The 20,140-nt window shown below is 43.2% G+C and overlaps 1 protein-coding gene across 2 annotated transcripts in view; it reads right to left on the bottom strand.

Moving 5' to 3' along the window:
* Positions 1-9,980: 9,980 nt before the first annotated feature.
* The window catches only part of jag2b (jagged canonical Notch ligand 2b), a 65,913-nt gene continuing 55,753 nt past the window's right edge, over positions 9,981-20,140 (bottom strand). The window contains exons 14-26 of one of the 2 annotated variants that reach the window (XM_033648930.2): positions 19,341-19,502; positions 18,732-18,845; positions 18,506-18,619; positions 18,187-18,300; positions 17,740-17,856; positions 16,154-16,181; positions 15,407-15,492; positions 13,479-13,592; positions 13,164-13,279; positions 12,288-12,545; positions 12,036-12,167; positions 11,022-11,172; positions 9,981-10,886 (exon numbers count right to left, since the gene is read on the bottom strand). In XM_033648930.2, coding sequence (XP_033504821.2) covers positions 10,345-10,886; positions 11,022-11,172; positions 12,036-12,167; positions 12,288-12,545; positions 13,164-13,279; positions 13,479-13,592; positions 15,407-15,492; positions 16,154-16,181; positions 17,740-17,856; positions 18,187-18,300; positions 18,506-18,619; positions 18,732-18,845; positions 19,341-19,502 — 2,048 coding nt within the window. In that variant the 3' untranslated portion in view covers positions 9,981-10,344. The remainder of the gene's footprint in view (positions 10,887-11,021; positions 11,173-12,035; positions 12,168-12,287; positions 12,546-13,163; positions 13,280-13,478; positions 13,593-15,406; positions 15,493-16,153; positions 16,182-17,739; positions 17,857-18,186; positions 18,301-18,505; positions 18,620-18,731; positions 18,846-19,340; positions 19,503-20,140) is intronic. The other variant, XM_033648931.2, reaches the window with a different exon arrangement.

Here is a 20,140-nt window from a genome sequence, read left to right as displayed (position 1 = left end):
GAATCAGCCAATAAACAGCAGACAGGTGTTTCAGGTGTCATTCATTTAGGCTTAAAATAGATTTCAAGATTGGTAATGGTGTTGATGGTGAATTAATACCCTACCTATGTTATTCATTCATTCTTTTTCTGTAACCGCTTATCCTGTTGGGGATCACAGGGGGGCCGCGATCAGCCTATCCCAGCTGATGCTGGGCAAGAGGCAGGGTACACCCTGGACAGGTCGCCAGACTATAGGCCCGTTTCCACCGCAGGAACTTCAGGGTAATTTTACGGGGCCGGGGCCGTTGGTGCGTGTCTCCACCGCAGGAACCACCCCCAAAAGACAGAGTTCTGGAACTTTTACAGGGGCTAAACAAGTCCCTGCCTGGGGGTAGGTACTCAAAACAGCCCCGAAAAACTCCTGGCTGGGGCTTGGGGTTTACTTGGTGCTGATTGGATACACTCAAGGCGGGATATGACGTCAACAGAAAGCGACAAAATAGCCGACATTTTTAAAACTCAGCAGACGAGGGTTAGCTCATTCATAGTTTCCACCGACGAAGAGACACGCCAGAAACCCAGCAACCACCTCAGCTCCTTCCATGTTGATTATCGTCTTTCTTATGTCTACTTTCTTCTTCTTACTTCTGCTTCGTACTTCTGCTTCTTGTTCTTTGTTGTTGTTCTTCTTTGTCGCGCAACGATTATGTCACATCCAGAGCCCGGGAACTTTACAGGAACCTTCCTCCTACTCCGCCGCACAGTGGAGACACGGCGGTTGAGAGGGCCGAGCGAGAGGACGTTCCTGTAAAGTTCCTGCCCCCCAAGTACTACCAGGAACTTCTTCAGTGGAAACGGGCCTTATCGCTTAGAGACAGACAACCATTTACAGTCACGTTCACATCTATGGGCAATTTGGAGTCACCAATTAACCTAGCCTGAGAACCTGGAGAAAACCCATGCCGAGACACAGGGAGAACATGCCAACGCCACTCAGTGGGGCTCCCCCACCCAAGGTTCAAACCCTTCACCCCACTTTTGAACCAGGAACCCTCTTGTTGTGAGGCGACAATGCTAACCACTTCACCATCATGCTGCCCAGAAAAAATGTTGCCTCTTTTAAGGTGGCAAGAGTGAAGAGTCCTCCTCAACATTTGTTGTGTTTTGGTTTCAGAATGATGAAGACCTTCAGAGAGCAAGTAGATATAAAATAGGGTGTTGGCTCTACGGGATGATGATCATCCTGCTCCCTGTTTACAACATATGGCTCCAGTCCTGCTCTGGTAAATTGGGATATGTAATTTTTCACTATTTGCTTACATTTTAAACACCAAATGATTAATCAGTTAATTGAGTATGTAGATTTATCAATAAAGATATAATCAGTAGTTGCATCCCTGTTTTAACATTTTTCCATTGAACATGATGTCACCTGACTATTTTCCAAATGTTACCTGCAGCAATAAATGAAATACAATAATTTCTTGTTCAAATTGTTGACTTTCATAACTGATTATTTATCATACAGGGCTTTGTCCCCCCAGCCCCCTTTATTTTAATCCAAATTCATGTATGCCTCCCAGTATTCTGTTGCTTCTCTTGGTGAAACTGCCAAGTTTACCCACAAAAATTATCGTAGTTTCCTCTCAACACATTTATTAGGACACACACAGAGACATGCACACACACACACAAATACACACACTGAACAGTTGTCCCAGGAAAGCTGCTATGGCAGTGTAAGATTCCCAGTTGCTCTCCCCCCTCCCCTCTGCCAAACTGGTGCTCCCCCCACCACCTCCTGGTGCAGAGGGTACGTGTGAGGGTTACTGCAGTGGCAAGGCAGACCTGCAGTGCCAGCCAACAAACACACAGACACAGACAGAACACTGTGATTTGTTTCCCTGCCTCAGTCAGCCCACAGTGCCAGCTGCAGCCAGCTGCCCACCAGCACGTGCCCGCTTGATGGGCCATGTTTGGTTTGTGACTCTGTGTGTGTGTGTGTGTGTGTGTGTGTCTGTGTTTAAAGCGACGGAGGGCTTAGCCTAAAATCCTGTCACCCAGCTGCTTCCACTGTCAGATGGTCCCAAAGACCCACATCAACAGATGTACAGAGCAGCGACAGGGACACAAAATACCCTCTCCCAGTCAGTCAGTGTGCTGCAGTCTGCCTGCGTGTACAGAAGGTGCATGTGTACAAAGAAGAGACTTTGCAATCTCCTCCGCTTTAAAACAGTAAAATAATTGGAGCAGGCATGTCCTCCACATTTTGGCTGTTTCCTCTGCTCGTGAATGCTTTCAGCCATTTTGAGCTCAGTGTAGTACTACGTGTTTACAAATGCAGCGTACCGAGATGTCCTTGGCTGTTGTGAGGAGCCACTTTTGGAATCTGGTGTCAGTTTACTGATGCAGTCTGGGATCAGCGTGGTGGTGGTGGGGGGTACTGAGGCAACTTGGCATCACATATCTACCTTGTACCAAGCAATGTCCTGCAAATGAACCGTTTAATATTTAATTATTAGACATAAAAGAGGAATAAAAACTTCAGGGACTTTCTGGTCAAATAAAGGTTAAATAGAAAATCTAAAAAAAAATTGGCTTTAGGCTATATCAATAAAATGGTCTTGACTTGACTGCAAATAAGTTATTTTCAGGTTCACATAGTTTCAAGTTTTTAGACTGTGCAAGGAAACTGGAGTAACCACAGAAAACAGATCCACTGTTATTAATGCTGCATCCACATGCTCCTCAGATGATCCCATTTCCCATGATGGGAAGTCGTTCTTCCAACTTTGTCATGCTCATGAGCTGTAAGTCATAAAGTGGAAACAACATGAATGCTTCAAAGAAGATGTGTTGAAATGTAATGCTCAGAGTGTTTAGACAACAGTTTAAAGGTTTGGCAAAGGTTCTGTTGGCTTCATCACACCATGACCTCCAGCATGCACTTGGGTGGTTTGCAGCAGGGTTTGAAGCAACTGGAATGAGAGTCAGCACCACCAAATCTGAGGCCAAACTGATGGATGGCTGCCTCTGGGTTGGGAGAGTCACTGCCTCAAGCGAGGGAGATCAAGTATCTCTGGGTCTTGTTCATGAGTGAGGGTAGAATGGAGCGTAAGATGGATCAGTGGTTTGGTGCGGCTCCTGCAGTGATGTGGGCACTGTACCGGACTGTCGTGGTGAAGAGGAAGGCAAAGGCGGAACTTTCGATTTACTGGTCCAAAACTTTGTCCCGAACCCTCACATATGGTCATGAGCTCTGGTTAGTGACCGAAAGAATGAGATTGCGAAAACAAGCAGCCGAAATTAGTTTCCGCCGTGGGAAGGCTGGGCTCAGCCTTAGAGATAAAGTGAGGAGCTCGGACATCCAAAGGGAGCCCGGAGTAGAGCCGCTGCTCCTTTGCATCCCAAAGGGTCAGTTGAGGTGGTTCGGGCATCTGATCAGGATGCCTCCTGGGCGCCTCCCGTTAGAGGTGTTTTGGGAACGTCCCACTGGGAGGAGGCCCCGGGGCAGACCCAGACCACACTGTAGGGATTATATATCTCGTCTGGCCTGGGAATGCCTTGGGTTCCCCCAGGAGGAGCTGTAAAACGTTGCTGGGGTGAAGAACGTCTGGGGTGCTTTGCTCGGCCTGCTGCCCCTGCAGATAATGGATGGATGAATAGATGAATGGATTACAAAGCAATTTTGTCCCAAACTTGTTGCTGCACCATTACATCCCCTAAAACTACAAAAATATTGCTTTACCTGACTGATGCTGATTAAAAGTTATCTAGGTCACTAGGTCATTACAGATTACATGCGAGCAAAAAATTTACATGCAGTGATAAAATGTTTATGACTTTCAACTGAACATTTATTTATACCCGACATGTTTCTGCGTAAGTAACGTCCAAAATTTTCACGGACTTTCCAAGTCATTGATTTGGGGGGGCAGGGCATTCATGTCATATTTTTCCAGTGTGGAGCTCATTTTTCCGATTTATTCCGACACCACATGAAAGCAGGGTAATTTTTGTAGTTATTGATTGTTGTTGTTCAAATTGCATTGTGGGTAATGTGGGTTTTCTCAAGGAAGAGGAGTTTGCAGGGGGGAAACAGACATTTTGGGCTCTGCTGCATCAATCCTGACCTTTTTACTGTCCTTTGTGAGTCTATCAGAGTTACAGGAGAATTGATGGAGTATTCTCTTAGGTTTTTCCTTCATTACAACTAAGTGTCCTTGAAAAAACAGTTCTAGAACAACAGTGCACAAAACTTTGGCCATATAGTTACATTAACTGGCATCAGAATAAATGATCAGAATTAGGAGAAGCACTTTTTAAGTGGATTTCCCAGCACTATATTCTTACATTTGGTGGTGTGATGTGATGACCAGTTAAATCACATGAGCAGAACTTACCAATAAATGCTGCTGAGTCAATATTATCACTGCAAATAGACAGGAAATGAAAGCATTAATAAGAAGTCCAGACATGACAAATTTCTGCGGAAACAAAACATAATATTCTGATATCACCGTCATTAATATCCCTTTATAGAATCAGGTGATGGTCGGACGACAGGACCAAGCCCTCCTTAAAGTGAATTTACAGTCATCCGTATATTAATATATCCACAAACATCATCAGCTCCTTCCCCTCTCCCTCTGGGACTCCATCACTTCGACAAAGCTGTGTAAGTCGATCCGGCCTTTCCGACAAGGGATAGTCCTATTAGCGCCAGCCAGGAGCACCCATGGGAGCCAGGAGGAAAAGTGTCCCACCCCACCACCACTCCGCTCAACATCATAATATTACTCATGAAACATTCACATCTTTATGTGGCCAGGATGATCACGCCAGCCTCTCATTGGTGGAGACCAGATCGGCCCAGAACAGGAGATGAGGTTCTATTGGTGTGGTGGGAGTGAGAGTGATGGCAGGATGGCGGGGAGGCTGGTGAGGTTATTGGATCGATCGATCGTCCTCAGCCCACACAGACGAGGGCAAGGGCAAGGACTGCAGGGTTTCAGAAGGAGGCTATTCTTGTGCGAGTGGCAACAGTTAGAAGGCTGAGAGATAGTCTTGAGGTGATTCGATGTGTAGATACATAGAAAACTGTTTAGTCAGGAGGCAACATAATAAACACTTTTGCAATGGCGCTATTAAGCTGATCAGAGCTAAACTGACATTTGTCCACTGACACCTTTTTCCCACCAACATGGAATGGCTTTCATTCTGGTTCTGGCGCCTAATTTTGAGCTGTTCAGAGAGTAATGAATTGGTTTGGAGCCGAAAAAGTTGTCTCTCAGCTTGAACCAAAAAAACGCAGGTTTTCCTGGACTTCAAGTGCAAAGCTAGACGACATCAGTGCGTGTCATACTCTACGGGTTGGAAAGAGAGAACGGGTTCTTACATGTATTCGTCTTCTGTTGTTGTTTTTTAATCGTCACTAGTTGGCTTGCCAATTTCCTACTAATGATTACTTTAGTTGTGAGTTGTGCAATGCCCTCCATCGATGACACATCCCTGATTATAGTGGTTCCCGTCAACACTTGAACGGAAACGCAGGTTGGTACGCTAGATAGCACCAAAGTTCACTGTGCACTGCTTTCACTGGAACTACTTTCTACTGAAGAAATAGTCATTTGTCATTGGGATCAAGTGAACCTCTGAAGGATTGGTAAACATTTTTGTTTACACAACACCAAAGAGTAGGCGAATTTAGAAATGTGATCTCAGTAGCAGTAAAAGCAGGATTAACTGACCTTTTAGTTAATTGTTGTGGCAAATATGTTATCAAGCAGTTGCCTCCATACACATTCAGCAGACACGGATCCACATTAGCATTCATTTGCAGTTTGCAGTTGATTTGTGTTTCTTGCTCCCTGATGGATGAAAGTCCAATATACCCAATATTCTCTCTGATTTTAGCTCGGTTTTTGATCCTCACTAACTCCTGAGGGAAATATGTGGCTCTTTCACTACAAAATGCTAGTCGTTAATTTTGTTGGTGTCGAAGTTGGCAGATTGCCTGGCGTTTGGTGTTGGTCAAGTAGTGTACAGTGGGTTTATCTCAGCCTTTATCATGAAAACTTCAACCTGGAGCAACTGGAAACGTGGTTCATGAGAGTGGTGAGAGTGAATCAAATCACTGAAGTTGTGGGCATTAAAACCAAAACAATGAGCTGACAGACATTAAAATGCTAGAGCTGCAGAGTCAGGTAATAATTCTCTGTGGGTTCTTCACTATGAGCAACCTCTTATATTAGGTTTCTACTTCTAAAAGAGGATAATGGATTAAACAGTGCATTCTTAGCACCTGATGTGTATTGAATATTCTTTAGGGCCCTGACACCAAGCCAATGGTTGGCCATTGGTGAGTGTGTGTCGCCCTAGTTTTTATGACGTGTCTCGCACTGTTGCCACTAGTCAGCCCTTGTTGGCTGTTAGTTGGCTCATTCAGCATGTTAGATTGGCATCGGAGAAGGAAGAGCTCGTCAATGAATGAAATAACTGTGACTGGCAGCTCAGTGTATGAGAAGAGAAACAGAAGTGAGGAAAGTAAACAAAAGACTTAAGTCAAGAGAATGTGAAATCAAACAAATTTGTTATATTAGGTAAGACTAAGTTTAGAGCCATTGAGCTCTTTCACAGAAATGTTTTGTAGTGGTTTGTGTTGTTTGCTAGTACACTGTAAATATCATTTGTTCTTATGTGCTAACCTGCTAACTTGTGTCTTAAATTTGTCTTGTCTGTCTTTAGTTTCTCTTTTTGAATGCTGAATACAGACTAATGCCGCCTGCTGCTATAGAAAGTTATTTCCTGTTATGCAGGGACAGTATATACATGGTAGTAGGTTATTGGCTGTATTCTTTGCAGTGTGTTAATGTACAACTCCTAGGCCATGACACAGGCAATGTGAGGCAATGCAACAGTTGCCCTTCTTCGCCACTAGTTCTCCGATGTGTCTGGGCCTTAATATTAAGCAAACAGACCTTGAGGCAAGTTTTGTTTTGTCAACTACTGTTTCCAATGTCAAGACTTAACTGTCAAGCGTTTACCATTAATGAAAGCTCCTAAATGTCGTGAACATGTACAATACAATGACAACTAAGCAAACCCCATCTACTAATGAAGGTCGTCTGATATGGTCGGAAGTTCCAGCACAAGTAAGTGGATCTTTAGTTCAAGGTGTTTTGTGAATTCCACTCACAGCGTCAACATGTTTTTGTGTATGGGTGCCCGACACACCAGTGAGTGTGTTTCCAATGTTGTGTAGGCTACTGTAGGCAAACCAAATATTACAAGCGTGACCAAGATGTGTCAAAACTGCTTTAATAAATAACTGGTTTGATTATTTTGAACAATGAAACATCTACTAAAAGAATGGAGACCTTTGTATAAAATCAACTTATGTCCCTTGTAGAATAAAATGTATACAATATGCATATTCAGCTTTTAACACCAGCAGTGATGCATCTTTAATTCTTTATTTTGCTGTGTCCCATTTACAGAAAATGCGATGTCGTTTTTGAGACAATGACATGATATGAAAAAGGGGTCATTTTGAACTGAGTTGGTTACTTAAAAAAAAAAACACACATCTGCATGGTAGCAAAAACATCTGCAAATATTGTTCCCTTCATTAAAGCTTTTAAACCAAACATGAAGCTTAATGCATGATGTCCACATTTGACCTACTGACGTCCACATTCGTGACACTTAACAGAGTCATGGTGGACTGTTTTTTTTTTTTTTTAAATCCTCCAAGTGTTTTATTCCAGAAATCTCCATGACAGCAAAGCGAGACAAGGAGAGCACTTTACTCAGGCGAATAAAACACGCCACTATACACCACACAATGTTTTTAAAGAGTTATTTTCCTTAATAGTGAAAACAAACCAACAACATAAAAAGATGACCATTGATACACAAATAGTGCATTACACTAAGGCACCTGAAAGAAAAGGGTTTGTGATGGGTTTAGAAATGGTTTGAGAACTTTATTAAGGCTGTAACGTTGGCAGCTTTGCAACGCCGCCTGCCAAAAAGCTACTGAATTTATTATTTAACAAAATCCTGATGAAACAACCAAAATCAGTGATACCTCTAATAGAGAGCAGGTTATAAATGACTAGAGCCTTAAAGGTTGCAATGCTAGCCGCACCCCTTTCACTGATGTCGCAACAGGTGTTGTCCATCAGCCATCAGGAGAATACCTTCTGTGACATCACTGATTAAGGAGTGGCTACAAGGACAACCTGCTTGGAACAGCAGCAGCAGCAGTTTTTTGATACATTTTTGACTTCCCCTTTAAATATGACCAAGTTAAAAATCTATTTTGCAACACAATTATGAGAACACATTAATCGTGTATACATCTTCCTTATACGAATACAGGTTCCCTTCAATAGAGAAGATTTATGGGAATTTATCTGCATCCAAAAACTATCCAGGCCATAATTTGTGCTGTCAAACTACTGTACACTAATGCTGCGTTCACATGCAATCATGCAGACGGATGACACCTTCTGAACGGCATGGGAAAAACAAACAGACCAAAGTAATGGCAGGACGGTAAAACAAAACATGCATGACAATATGATGTTGGCATATTGTTTACAAAGAACTGAATAAAATATATTAAATAAAATAATTTAGCATTTATATTTTGGTGTAATTTTCCTGGTAATGTCCAGTAATTGTCCAGATTGCTCATGTTTTAGCCTTGTGTAAAGGATCTTTGTGGGATTAGGCTGTAAATCCCGTAGCAGAGGATGGCAAAAAGTTGAAATATTTTAACTTTTAAATGGCAGCACTGTCTACTGTTATTGCTGCCGGTTTCATCCAGTTTTACCGCACTGCTCTCCTCCATTTAAATGATACCCAGTTTGCTGTCTACCATCTGCCTGATTGCATGTGAACACAGCATTAAGACATGAAGTTTAATTTTGTAATGCTGGTAGAATTACGGCAAACAAGAAGCTGAAGATTGTGACCAGATCTAGTAATGTTGGACCACGTATCGCCAGGTAAAACGCTGCGTCTTATCATCAAAATTTGTAAATGTAATTACCAATCTTTCGGCCAGTTATTTTATGGAGAGGGTATCATCTTGAAGCTGAAAAGCATCACTGATTTACTAACTTAAAAGCACTAAAGACATAGCCACAACTGTGTATATAACAGCTGGTCACAAAAAAAGAAATTCTCATGACAAACCATTTATAAACCCCTCAGAAATTCCTTCATTGGTGGTACCTCATTGTAAAGGTTCATAACTGTGGGACTCTGGATATGAAGTGTTATAAAACGTGCCTATTTTGACTGGCATAAATAAAAGGAATGGCGTTGTAAAAAAAATAAAAATAATATTAATCATAACAATAATAATAATAACAATAATAATAATAAAAATGTGTGACTTGTCTTTAAGTTACTTATTTCAAATATACACAGCGACTCCTTTAGTATTTACACATATGTACAGAGTATTCATTTCTGTTTTGATCAAATACCTTGAATGGCGTTGCTGTGAAATTGAACTCTCTCGATGTACACTTATATCCCTTTGAGAACAAGGAGGTCAAACTGGGCAGCGCGACTTGGAGCCCCCGACGCGGCTCTTAGAAAGGCACTTGCTACCAACTCAAATACTGCAAAAAATCCTCAGACAGAGCTTTCAGCCAAGACAACTGAGAGACAGGAGAAGAATAAATGGAAGGCCACATAATAGGCACTGGGGTTTCAGTCCCCTCTCCCCCTCCAGGCCAAGTGTTTTGGTAAGGCTGGCGCATGACGGCCACAGGTGGATTGGTGGGCAAAGCCGGAAGGAGACAGAGCAAAGGGAGGGTTTCCTCTGTTACTGTGGCTGCAACAGTCCATTTCCCTCCTTTACTGTCCCTTTAGTGTGTATCTGCCCCCCCTCCCCCACAGACACTGAACAGGAGCCCGCTGACAACTTAACAAAATCATAATCATGTGTAAACAAAAAAGAAATCTTTATACAAGTTGTTTTTTTTTTCTCCTTTTCAATGATTCATCATTTCTTAAATGGTACAGTCCCATAAACAAAAATCGCAGAGGGCTTCTTTTGCCTCCTGAAACATTGTTACATTTCAGCTCCTTCTGTACATAATTAAAGAAAAATAAGTGAACAGAAGCAAAAAAGGATGTTCACTGTGCTCTAGCCTCCTGAATCCAAAAAATCATTTCAGGTGACAGTGACAAAAACATGAAAACAAAGCAAAGAATGGCTTATTAAAACACAAAGCCTTTTTTTTCTTCCCAAAAGTAGTCCAAAAATAAGAATAGTCGCTGCCTTGCAGCTTCTCTCGCTTCTCTCGATTCCACATCGCGAGTCCTTTGCTTAAATTTCTTATACACAATGGTCTCTGTGGTCTTTTTGACCAGTCAAGACGGCACTGACATTTTTCCAGCGGTTGTCTTTGGGGCTGTAGCCTGGGGTCCGGTGGGGTGCTTTGAGGGGTGAGCTGGAGCTGTGCATGGTACAGATCACTCCCCCACTGGACTGCACTGCAGTCTTAGAGTACTTATAAACCGGCTGCTTTCCCGCCTCTGCTCCACCACACTCCTCCTCGAGCTCAAACTCGCCTTCCGTCTCCTCCTCCTCCTCCTCCTCCTCCTCCTCCCCATCACACGTCCGATAGGAGGGACCCATGAGCTTTTTGCGCTCCTGCTCGGCGTCCCTGTTGCTTTCTTTCAGCTGCTGCTGCTGCTGTTGCTGACGTCCCACAACGAGCCGAAGCGGCTGCCACTGGTTGTTCACGCTGTCTGCGGCGGATGATCGTGAGTTCCTCTCACGCTCTTTTCTCCGTTTGCGCGTCCACCAAACGCATACAATGATGCAGAAGAGGCAGAGCAGGCTGAAGACCACACATAGGAGAGGCACCAGGTAATCTGTTGACATCAAGAGGTACGAGGGAGGAAACAGAGGATGGAAAAATCAGTAGAAGTACAGAGAAGTCAGATATGAGGAACTGAATGGGGCCCATAACAAACCCTTGTGGGACACCTTTGTTAATTATTACTCACCCACTGAGGGAGGCATGACCTGTGTTTCCACTTTGACCTCAATGACTGCCAGCATTACGGTGCTGTTGTGCCGCTTCGATAAAGTGCCCACTATGGCGCTGGCTGCCGCCTGGATTAGACTGTGGTCTGGTAGATCCTCTGGCTGGAAAGACTGAGAACCGAATCAGAGACAGGGAGGAAGTGAGACATTACAGCTGGAAAAAAGCTTCAAGTTGTGACAAAACATGGGAAAAATATTTACAAGGTTCATTTATTTATTATTTTACCACATGGTTGAGCATTGAAATGTAGGTTAAAGCTCCTTTACGCTTTTTATTTTAATAAAATAAAATATACAGTTAGTATATGAGATAATAATAAGGGATTGAGCTTAGGTCATGTCTTCAAACTCTATATAGCCAAACAGAAACCGATAACAAACTAACAAACAGAAAAGATCACTGATGAGATGCCATGTGATGCCTATACTGATATATTATTGACTGACAAGCCTTGTTAGAATCAGTAAACAAATGTCAGACATCTTACAGATGTTTTGTCATTTTGGACAAAACAAAAAGCGACACTTTTACTCTGCACCTTTCTAAAAGTTCTGTGGATGCTCTGTTATTTATCTACATAAAAAGGTCATCAATAAAAACCTTTAACTTTACTTTTGATTCCACTCCTTTAATGACAAAATGTGTCACACTGACCCTTAATTTAGGCGAAAAATTCTGAATGAATACAACAGGTTGTGTCAACAGCTGTGCAGTCGACTGTCTTGCACAAGTGGGAGCACAAGAGCAGCATTAGTTGTTTGGATATTTGGGTCCCAATCAACTCAAACTGTGCCAGCCAACCTGGGTATAAGAACTACTGACCTCCAACACTGTGCTCCTCAGCCTAAATCAGGTAGTTTTGATAACACTGCACAAAGTATACTGTCAACTATACTCCTACAAAGTAAAAGCATAGTGGACAGTGTGCTAAGCCAAGAGTAGGATGACGTACAACCTTGGAACGCTCACTTACTATGGCCACCTCTACAGCATCCTGATTTGAATGAGAGAGGTCACACAGCAGGAGAAGGGCGTGATCTTTTGCCAAGCTTCGGGTGTCAGGAAGATACCTCAGCTCATAGCAGATGTTCTCCACTGTGGTTCCCTGCATACACACACACACACACACACACACACACACACACACACACACAGATCAGCAACAATACAAAAAAATACTTGCTTGAAAATGTATTAAAAAATGATACGCGAAGATAGAACTCACTGTTGGTACTTTGTCTCTGTTGAAAACCAGTGTTATGCGGCCACAGCTGTTGTCCAAATGCCCGGTGTTTGGCTGGCACTTGGTGGCTGTTTGTGGAGGTGACGGTCCAGCCATGGAGCAAACCCCCCACTGATGGCAAGGGGGGGAGAAGCAGGTGAGGTAGCTGTGCTCCAGACACTCTTGCCCCCCTGGACAGGACTGCTGTCTCTGGCCCTGGTCTGAAGAACGGAGCCGGCAGGGACGACGACCACACAGCACCTGGTGGAAGAGTGAAAATAATTACATGCAACCCCACAAAACATTTATACTGGTGTTACCCTGCATGTTACAACCAGAAAATGTAAGCTATCATCTGATTTACAGCTGGAAATAACACTGTTTTAACCTTTTAGCCTCTTTTCTCAATTAATTTATTGATAACTTTGCCTCTAAAAATGTCAAAAAATGGAGAAAAAAATCCATTGCAATTTACAAATTGCGTTTTGTCCAAACAACAGACAAAAAAGAGAGCAGAAATAATCTCTATCCGTACTAACAGCCTGTAAATGCATATCATATAACCATTTAGGTACACTGGGAATGCACATGCTGGTGTAAACAGGAAGCAGATTGCCTACTGACTAAACACTGGTTGGTTGGTTGATTGGTTGGATGGATACTTCATTGATCCCTGAGGGTAATAAGGGTCCCACACCAACAACTAATCCAAGCAACCTCCCCATCTGTTTATCAAAACCCAGCCAGTTTGTGTATTTGTTTGAGCTCTATGGTTACAGTAGCTGGGGTCCTCTGCCCCAGCACTGTTACTGGTTGTTGTTATTCCTTGCTGTTTGTGTTTGTTTGTAAGTGAGGAGTTGCTGGCATCGGCCATGTTACCTTTGTACATTCCACTTTTCCATTGATGCAATGGCAGCTGTTGCACTCTTCCTCCCAGCGGCTGCCGTGGGGAAACTGCAGCCCAGCATAGCGGCAAGTCTTCCCAACACCTATAACTACAGAAAGACAGACAGAAAGAGACACGTTGAACCTTTGTGGCAGGAAGTCAGCAAATAACTAAAGGGATGAATCAATGTTGTTAAAATTCCACACCAATGAGACAATGATTACAAACTTTGACTACATAAGCAACGAGATGGAGAGGGTAAATGAGTGGGTATGTCTTGAATGAGCAGAGAACAGAGATGTATTTACACTCTTGGCATCGGGCTCCTGCTCTACCAAGCGGACAGATGCAGCGGAAACCGTTGATCTCATCCACACAGGTGGCACCGTAGGCACAGGGTGAGGACTGGCACTCGTTTATGTCTGAGAAGGGAAGAGGAGAATCAAGTTAAAGTTGGACACTAAGCCCTGGATCCCAAAATATTTTAGTTTAAGGCAGTGATCCCCAACTGGTGCAGATTTCTCTTAGGTCATAGTTCAAGGTCCACATGGTTTAATATATTCAGTGTCACACTTGCATTCGGCCATGCCGTTGAGCCAGTTGGCTGTCTCTGTCAAGTAGATATTAGCTATTAGTTTATTAGTTACTCACTCTATAGCAAACTTGACACATTTGCACTTGTGGTCCATTCAAAAACGGACCCACGACCCACTTTTCAACCAGCTCTGTGTCCCCTCAGTGTGGGGAGAGTGTAAAAAAAACCTCCGCGTAGGCAGTGCCAGGAACTCCGTGCCTGCGCTGTGAGCAAAAATATGCTGAATGACGTGGAACCAACATTTCACATCACCAATGAGGTGGCTTTTGGCTGGTGGAGTAGCAGGGAGTTCCCAGCACTACCAGCACGGGGGGGGGAACCTTCACACCCCACACTGAGATGACGCATATTCAGTTGAAAATTGGCAGAGTATGTTTAATGACCATTTATAGCCAATTAAAGGCTTAAAAGAGACTAGCAGAGCAAAACTTGCTTCAAGTCTTTGCAAAATTTTAAATTTGATGACATAGGAACTACTGGTGGTAATTTATAGTAGCTGGTAAGCGAACCACACAAATGTCAGTCAGCTGGAACATGTTAGCACTAGTCAGTCACAAAACCTCTCCAGCCCTCTTTCTATATTTTCTGAGCTGGGCTCTTTTCTTGGACAAGCTTGCTAACTGACAGTTACCTTGATAGCTTGGTCGCTAATGGAATAATAAGTTCCGAAAATAAGCGCAAACACATTCTTGTACCATCAGCCTCTGCCTCTTTTGTGGAGCAGGTTATGTTCCAACAGAGGAGGTTAAAAGTGACTCTCCAACTCCCGTAAAGGTCAGCACTGTCACGACAGCTTGCTATTGGTGAATTGCCTCAATTTGCGTGTCACCGAAGTTGAACTTGACATGAAAAAATCTGCACAGATATACTTCACCCCTGCCAGTCAATCCTTTTAACACAACAATGCTAATGGCACTGACTGATTTTGAGACGGAATTTGGGCATTTTAGCTAGAAAATAAACAAAAAATTTGCATAGCTATAACATTCTTTCCTCATGTTACCAATTTTGTAATCTTATCATGACGCTTAAGATCTTCTTGTGGTCCATAGGGGGAAATAGCAGCCATTTCAGATCAAAATAAAGTACTGTATATTTTAAATCACAACATTTAATATCATAACTGAGTAAGTTCTACATGTTTTTCTACCAACACATCTGCTATTTGGCCAGCTCTCTGAACAACACATATCGATCGTGTCTGCCCACTAAAGTCATTGAAAATCCCGGCCATTGTCGCCCAGTGTCCACATGAACACAGTCTGGACGACAGCTCTCAAATTCAAGCCTGAAAGAAAAGGTGAACGCTATCTGGCTGAAACAAATGAGCAGAGAAGAAGAATTTCAGGGTCACTGGGTGATTTGTCTTCTGTGTGTGTTTGTGTGACTGTGTGAGTATGGAGGAGGGACGACCTCTGACCCCCTGGGGCGTTAAAGGACGAAGAAAAAGGGAGAGGGCAGCATCCCGGTCTTACATTTAGGTGTCAATGTGTCCATCTCCTGCTTGTCCCCCCTCTTCCTCGCTCCATCTATCCATCCTCTAAATCATATCTTTCTGTGGCTGTTAGTGTTTAAGTCGGGGCTTTTGCATATTTGCTCTTCATCAAAAAGCATGTGCAGTAACCTTATGTCACTACTCACTGATTCGGCAGTCTGGTCCGGCGAAACCGGGAGCGCACTCGCATCGAAACCAGTTGACTCCGTCCACACAGATACCGCCATTGTAACTGAAGAGAGGAAAGAAACGAAAAGCGATTAGATGAGGCTGTACAAGAGCCACATCCTTTCCAGCTGCAACAAAGCACATCGTTTCTGTGTGTGGGTGTGTGTGTGTGTGTGTGTGTACGTGGTGGTGGAGGGAGGAGGGTGGCTGTGGGGGGGGGGGGTCACAAGGCTCAATTCAACTCATCAATACAAGCCTCCACCTTTCAGATGCTAATTGGCGTGTCCAGTCCCTCCCCTCCCCTCTTCTCATCATGCCTCTCCTTCCATTCCTCCTCAAAGCCCAGCTCACCCCCCCGCCTCAGGTCGCATGGGAAGAATGGACACATACGCCCTCCCCCCCTGCCACTCCACCCCCCACCTGCATTCACCACGGGGTAGGTGGGACTCTTGCGCCCCCCCCTCAAATAAACCTCTCTCCCCATCCCTCCGTCCCATTCAATATCCGAGCCCCCTCCTCTGAGAGATGCCCCCTTTGAGGCTTGATTTAAGGACAACTTCCACTGCTTTTAGCAGCCCTTCACCCCTTTCAGCCTGCAAGGTCTGTGTGAAGTGTGGAGACGAGGGAGACAGGATAAAAGGGGAGGTGTGTGTGTGTGTGTGTGTGTGTGTGTGTGTGCGGGAGGTTACGCCACAGAAGTGTGTGAGGCAGGAAACGGTACATACCATGGATGAGGGTTGCAATCGTTTATATCTGTTGAAGAGAATGACAAACAGAGACGTTTATTGTTGAGCTGTCACAGTGCCATATTTGTGTCATTTTCCATTGCCTATATAAAATGTTCAGACATTATTTCCTAAAAAACATTTACTTATTTAGCTTTATTCTGTCACTTTTCAATGATGGCTGCCTACAACTCCTCATGCATGTAATATATGTTCAGATGATGCCACAGCAGCAGTGATCTGTTTAAGATATATTTCTGTATTTCTTCAATAAATCAAACATACTGGTGTTCAACTTGCTAAAAATACATATTCTGTGACACTTATATATATTAAAGTCAGCCTGTGATAGAACGAACACATAATCTTCTTTTACTGCATCTAGCAAAGCTCATAAAATGCCAAGTTAATGTTGAAACAGCCCATTAAAGTTGCAGGAGATGATGGCATTTATAAACTCTTCTTGTAAAGAGAAGCCCAATTTGCAGTCACAGCTAAATCACACATTTGCTAGTGTTACTTGAGATACTATGACATTTAAAGCTCTTAGATATCTAAGAGCTTTAAATGTCACACTTTAAAATGTCACATCATGAAATATTGTAAATATTTCGACACAAAGTCACAAGACAGTCATTTTGTACTGGTCATATGATATTAAAGTTGCATTCTGATCATGTATTCACACTGAACACTAAGTAGGCGTTTTGTGGAGCAAGAAAGTCAATGTTAAGATGTGAATGGTCGTAAATTTGCACCAGGCGATGAAAACAATGGTAACATGGGAAATTTGTATATTTTCATCAGTTGAAATTTTTCAACTTGAGCAAGAAATCTGCTTAACGCTGTGTCACGAAAGCCTTTCAGCACTGAGATCTGGTTGAGATTCTCCTTACGTTACAGAGAATCATTATGGACGACAAACTTAATGTCATTGTCTGTGGGCACCTGGAGCTCTACGACTCAACGTCAGTACTGTACAGAAAGAGCAAACAAGGAGAGGGTTCAGATCGGTGAGCGAAGCCATAGGACTACATGACTACAAGCTAAGCTGCATCTTGGCAAAACCCTCTGAGTAATTTAGTTTGGTCTATTATTGTGTTATCTTTTATTGCTTCACTCTTTCTGTAAACCATGGACGGAGTAAAGCGGTATGCACTCCCGTGGACAATATGAAAAATACACAGTGTTGCTGTCTTGGTTCACACACGTTCAGAGCACAGAGCCTTTGTGTTTACCGTCTTCAAATTACTTGATTCAAGCTATCGGTTGTACTTTACTGCAAGCCAAGCTAGCTGTTAGCTGCCTTCCCCAGTAAGCTAGCTAGCCCAACTATTAGCATAGTTGTTCAGGCCTAATATTGGCCCGTTGTGAAATACTCAAACGGACACTCCAGCAGCTGCAGTCATAGCAAGGTGAACGTTTTCTTTGCGTTCGGTGTGAACACAGCATAAGAAAACAAATGAAATGTCACACCACATAAAAAACACTGGGCATGTGGGCCTTAAAAGGCACAATAGTCAAATTGAAGCTGGGAACACTGGCTTTTATGACAGTTACATGCAAAGTGTCATAGAGGAACTAACTTAGGTCACAGGTGGGGCCTTCCCAGCCTTCTTTGCAGATGCAGGTGAAGGTGTCTCCTCCTCCCACGCAAGTTCCACCATTGGAACAAGGACTGGAAGCGCACGTGCTGTTCTTGGCTGTGGGAAGAGATCACAGAGGTGCACCAGACTGTTAGCAACAGTAAACATCAACACAGAATATTTACACAATAAACCAAATGAGTGTTTTTGCAAGAACTTTTCACAAAAACTGAAACACTGAAGTGCTACTCAGTAATAAAAGGCTTGTAAAGAGTTGCTGATATACTCTAGTCTATAAACTTTGACTGTATAGGATCCTTGAATATACCATTTGTATTATATTCTATCCTAGCAACCACAAACACAGCCTTTGTCAACGGAAAATGACGCCCATGGGACTGATCCGTCACTTGTCAATCCTCAACAGACGGCATCCTGACGCCTCACCTGTGTTGCAAGTGTTTCCTCCCCACCCAGGTGGGCAGGCACAGCGGAAGGTATCCCCGTGGTCGTAGCAGGTGCCTCCGTTACTGCAGGTGGTTGCGTCACACTGGCTCTCGCCTGGCCAGGAGTACAGAGAAACACTGAGGTCACGCACACCATCTTCATATGACTATTCATAGCACCGGTAAGAAATTATTTTTAGGATCTGATTCACTCTGTGGTGACACTGACATTTAGTTGTCAAAACATACAGAGAGGTGAAAGCATGGTGGAGTCGGCGCCACACCAACACAAACACATCAACACAGTCAATATAACTCACGGGAATGGCAGGTCTTGCCCTTCCAGTTATCGGTGCACTCGCAGTAGAAGTCGTTCACCAGGTCGACGCAGCGTCCACCGTTCTTACACGGGTTGTGTCTGCACTCATTGACATCTGGAGGAAGGGGAAAGACTTACATGATTAGATCTTTACCAAACCGTCTCCTATTTAGTGCAAAGACAAGACAAATAACTGAAGCGAGTAATGTTGTAGCTGAGGAACTCACTGAGGTCGCAGAGTCGACCCTCCCAGCCGTCGGGACAGAAGCACTGAAAGGAGTTCACGCCATCAATGCAGGTCCCTCCGTTTCCACAGGGGTTGTTGATGCAGTCATTAATATCTGCAAAGGTAAAGAGGGAAAGTTGAGACAGACAGAACAGCAGGACTACAGCCAGAAGATTTATATCTGCAATACTTTAGCATTAGTAAGTAGTTTATAAGCACTTAATGAATGTTTAATAAATAGAGGTCTATAAACACTATGATGCAGCTGTAAGCAAATATTTGAAGTGTTTATTAATGTTTTGGTTAGCAATAAATGTGTACGTATCTATCACTACATGTGATTAAAGCTATGTTATACTGTGTATGTCAACATTCACATGTGATAAACATGTTTTATATGTTAAAAAGGTCAGAAATTAATTGTCACCAAAGGGATTAATAAAGTAATTCTTAAGTGGACATTTCCATTATTTAAAAAAACTCTTAGCATTTACAGCAAAAGACTGAGTTCTTTCAATGTTTGACTAAAATTAGTTGCACTTTTAATTTCAGTTGTAAATATGATCTTAAACAAAAAGGTAAAAATATCAAGGCAAGAGCCTCCGCATACTTTCATGACAGTAGATGCCACTGAAACCCGCATCACACAAGCAGGTGAAGTTGCCCGTTGGCTGGCTGATGCAGCGTCCTCGTGGACCACAGACGTTAGAGGAAATGTGCCGCACTCCAGCTGAGTCGTTGGTCGCTACAGCAACAGTGCAGCTGTCAATCACTGCCAGAGAAAAACAGAAAATGGTTCATTACTTTTATTTGACATTAAGCGTTTTCAGACAGGAAGAACGTTTTAAAAGTTCTAAGAACCCCTCTTTCTGTTGTTTCCACACCGCAACAACTAGGAGCCATCATAGTTCTTAAAACGCCATTTTGAGAGACTTTCATTAGCTCCTATCTGAGAGTAGGTACTCTCCCAGCATAAGAGGAACCATGAGTGCTGTAAGTGAGTGGTGACTGGTCAATGCAGCACTTGCAATCGCCATTTTTAAAAACCTGTTAGCTGTGTGAACAGCAGACAACACAAAACACTAACTATAGCTTGTAATGAAAAGAAATGGAAGGAAACACAAAGGGACAAATGGACCGACAAGTCCATGCATTGCTGAGCATATATGTGATGGTGGAAATAAAACACGATTTTGACTCTTCAAAGAAAAAGTGACATTGCACCTTATAGCACCTCACTTAAGGGTTCCTATTGGCAGTGTGAATGCAAACAGAAAGAAAGCCCTTGAATGTATGTAGTTCTCAGGAAAGATCCCCAGTGGACAGGTTCTCTTAGGGAGTACCCAGAAGTGTTTGGCCCGAAAACACCTATTGTAGTTCGTTCAACACCATTTCATTATCGCAGAAAAC

This window comes from Epinephelus lanceolatus, chromosome 13 (assembly GCF_041903045.1).
Source record: "Epinephelus lanceolatus isolate andai-2023 chromosome 13, ASM4190304v1, whole genome shotgun sequence".
Classification (NCBI taxonomy): domain Eukaryota; kingdom Metazoa; phylum Chordata; class Actinopteri; order Perciformes; family Serranidae; genus Epinephelus; species Epinephelus lanceolatus.
This window is presented reverse-complemented; position numbering and strand designations above follow the sequence as displayed.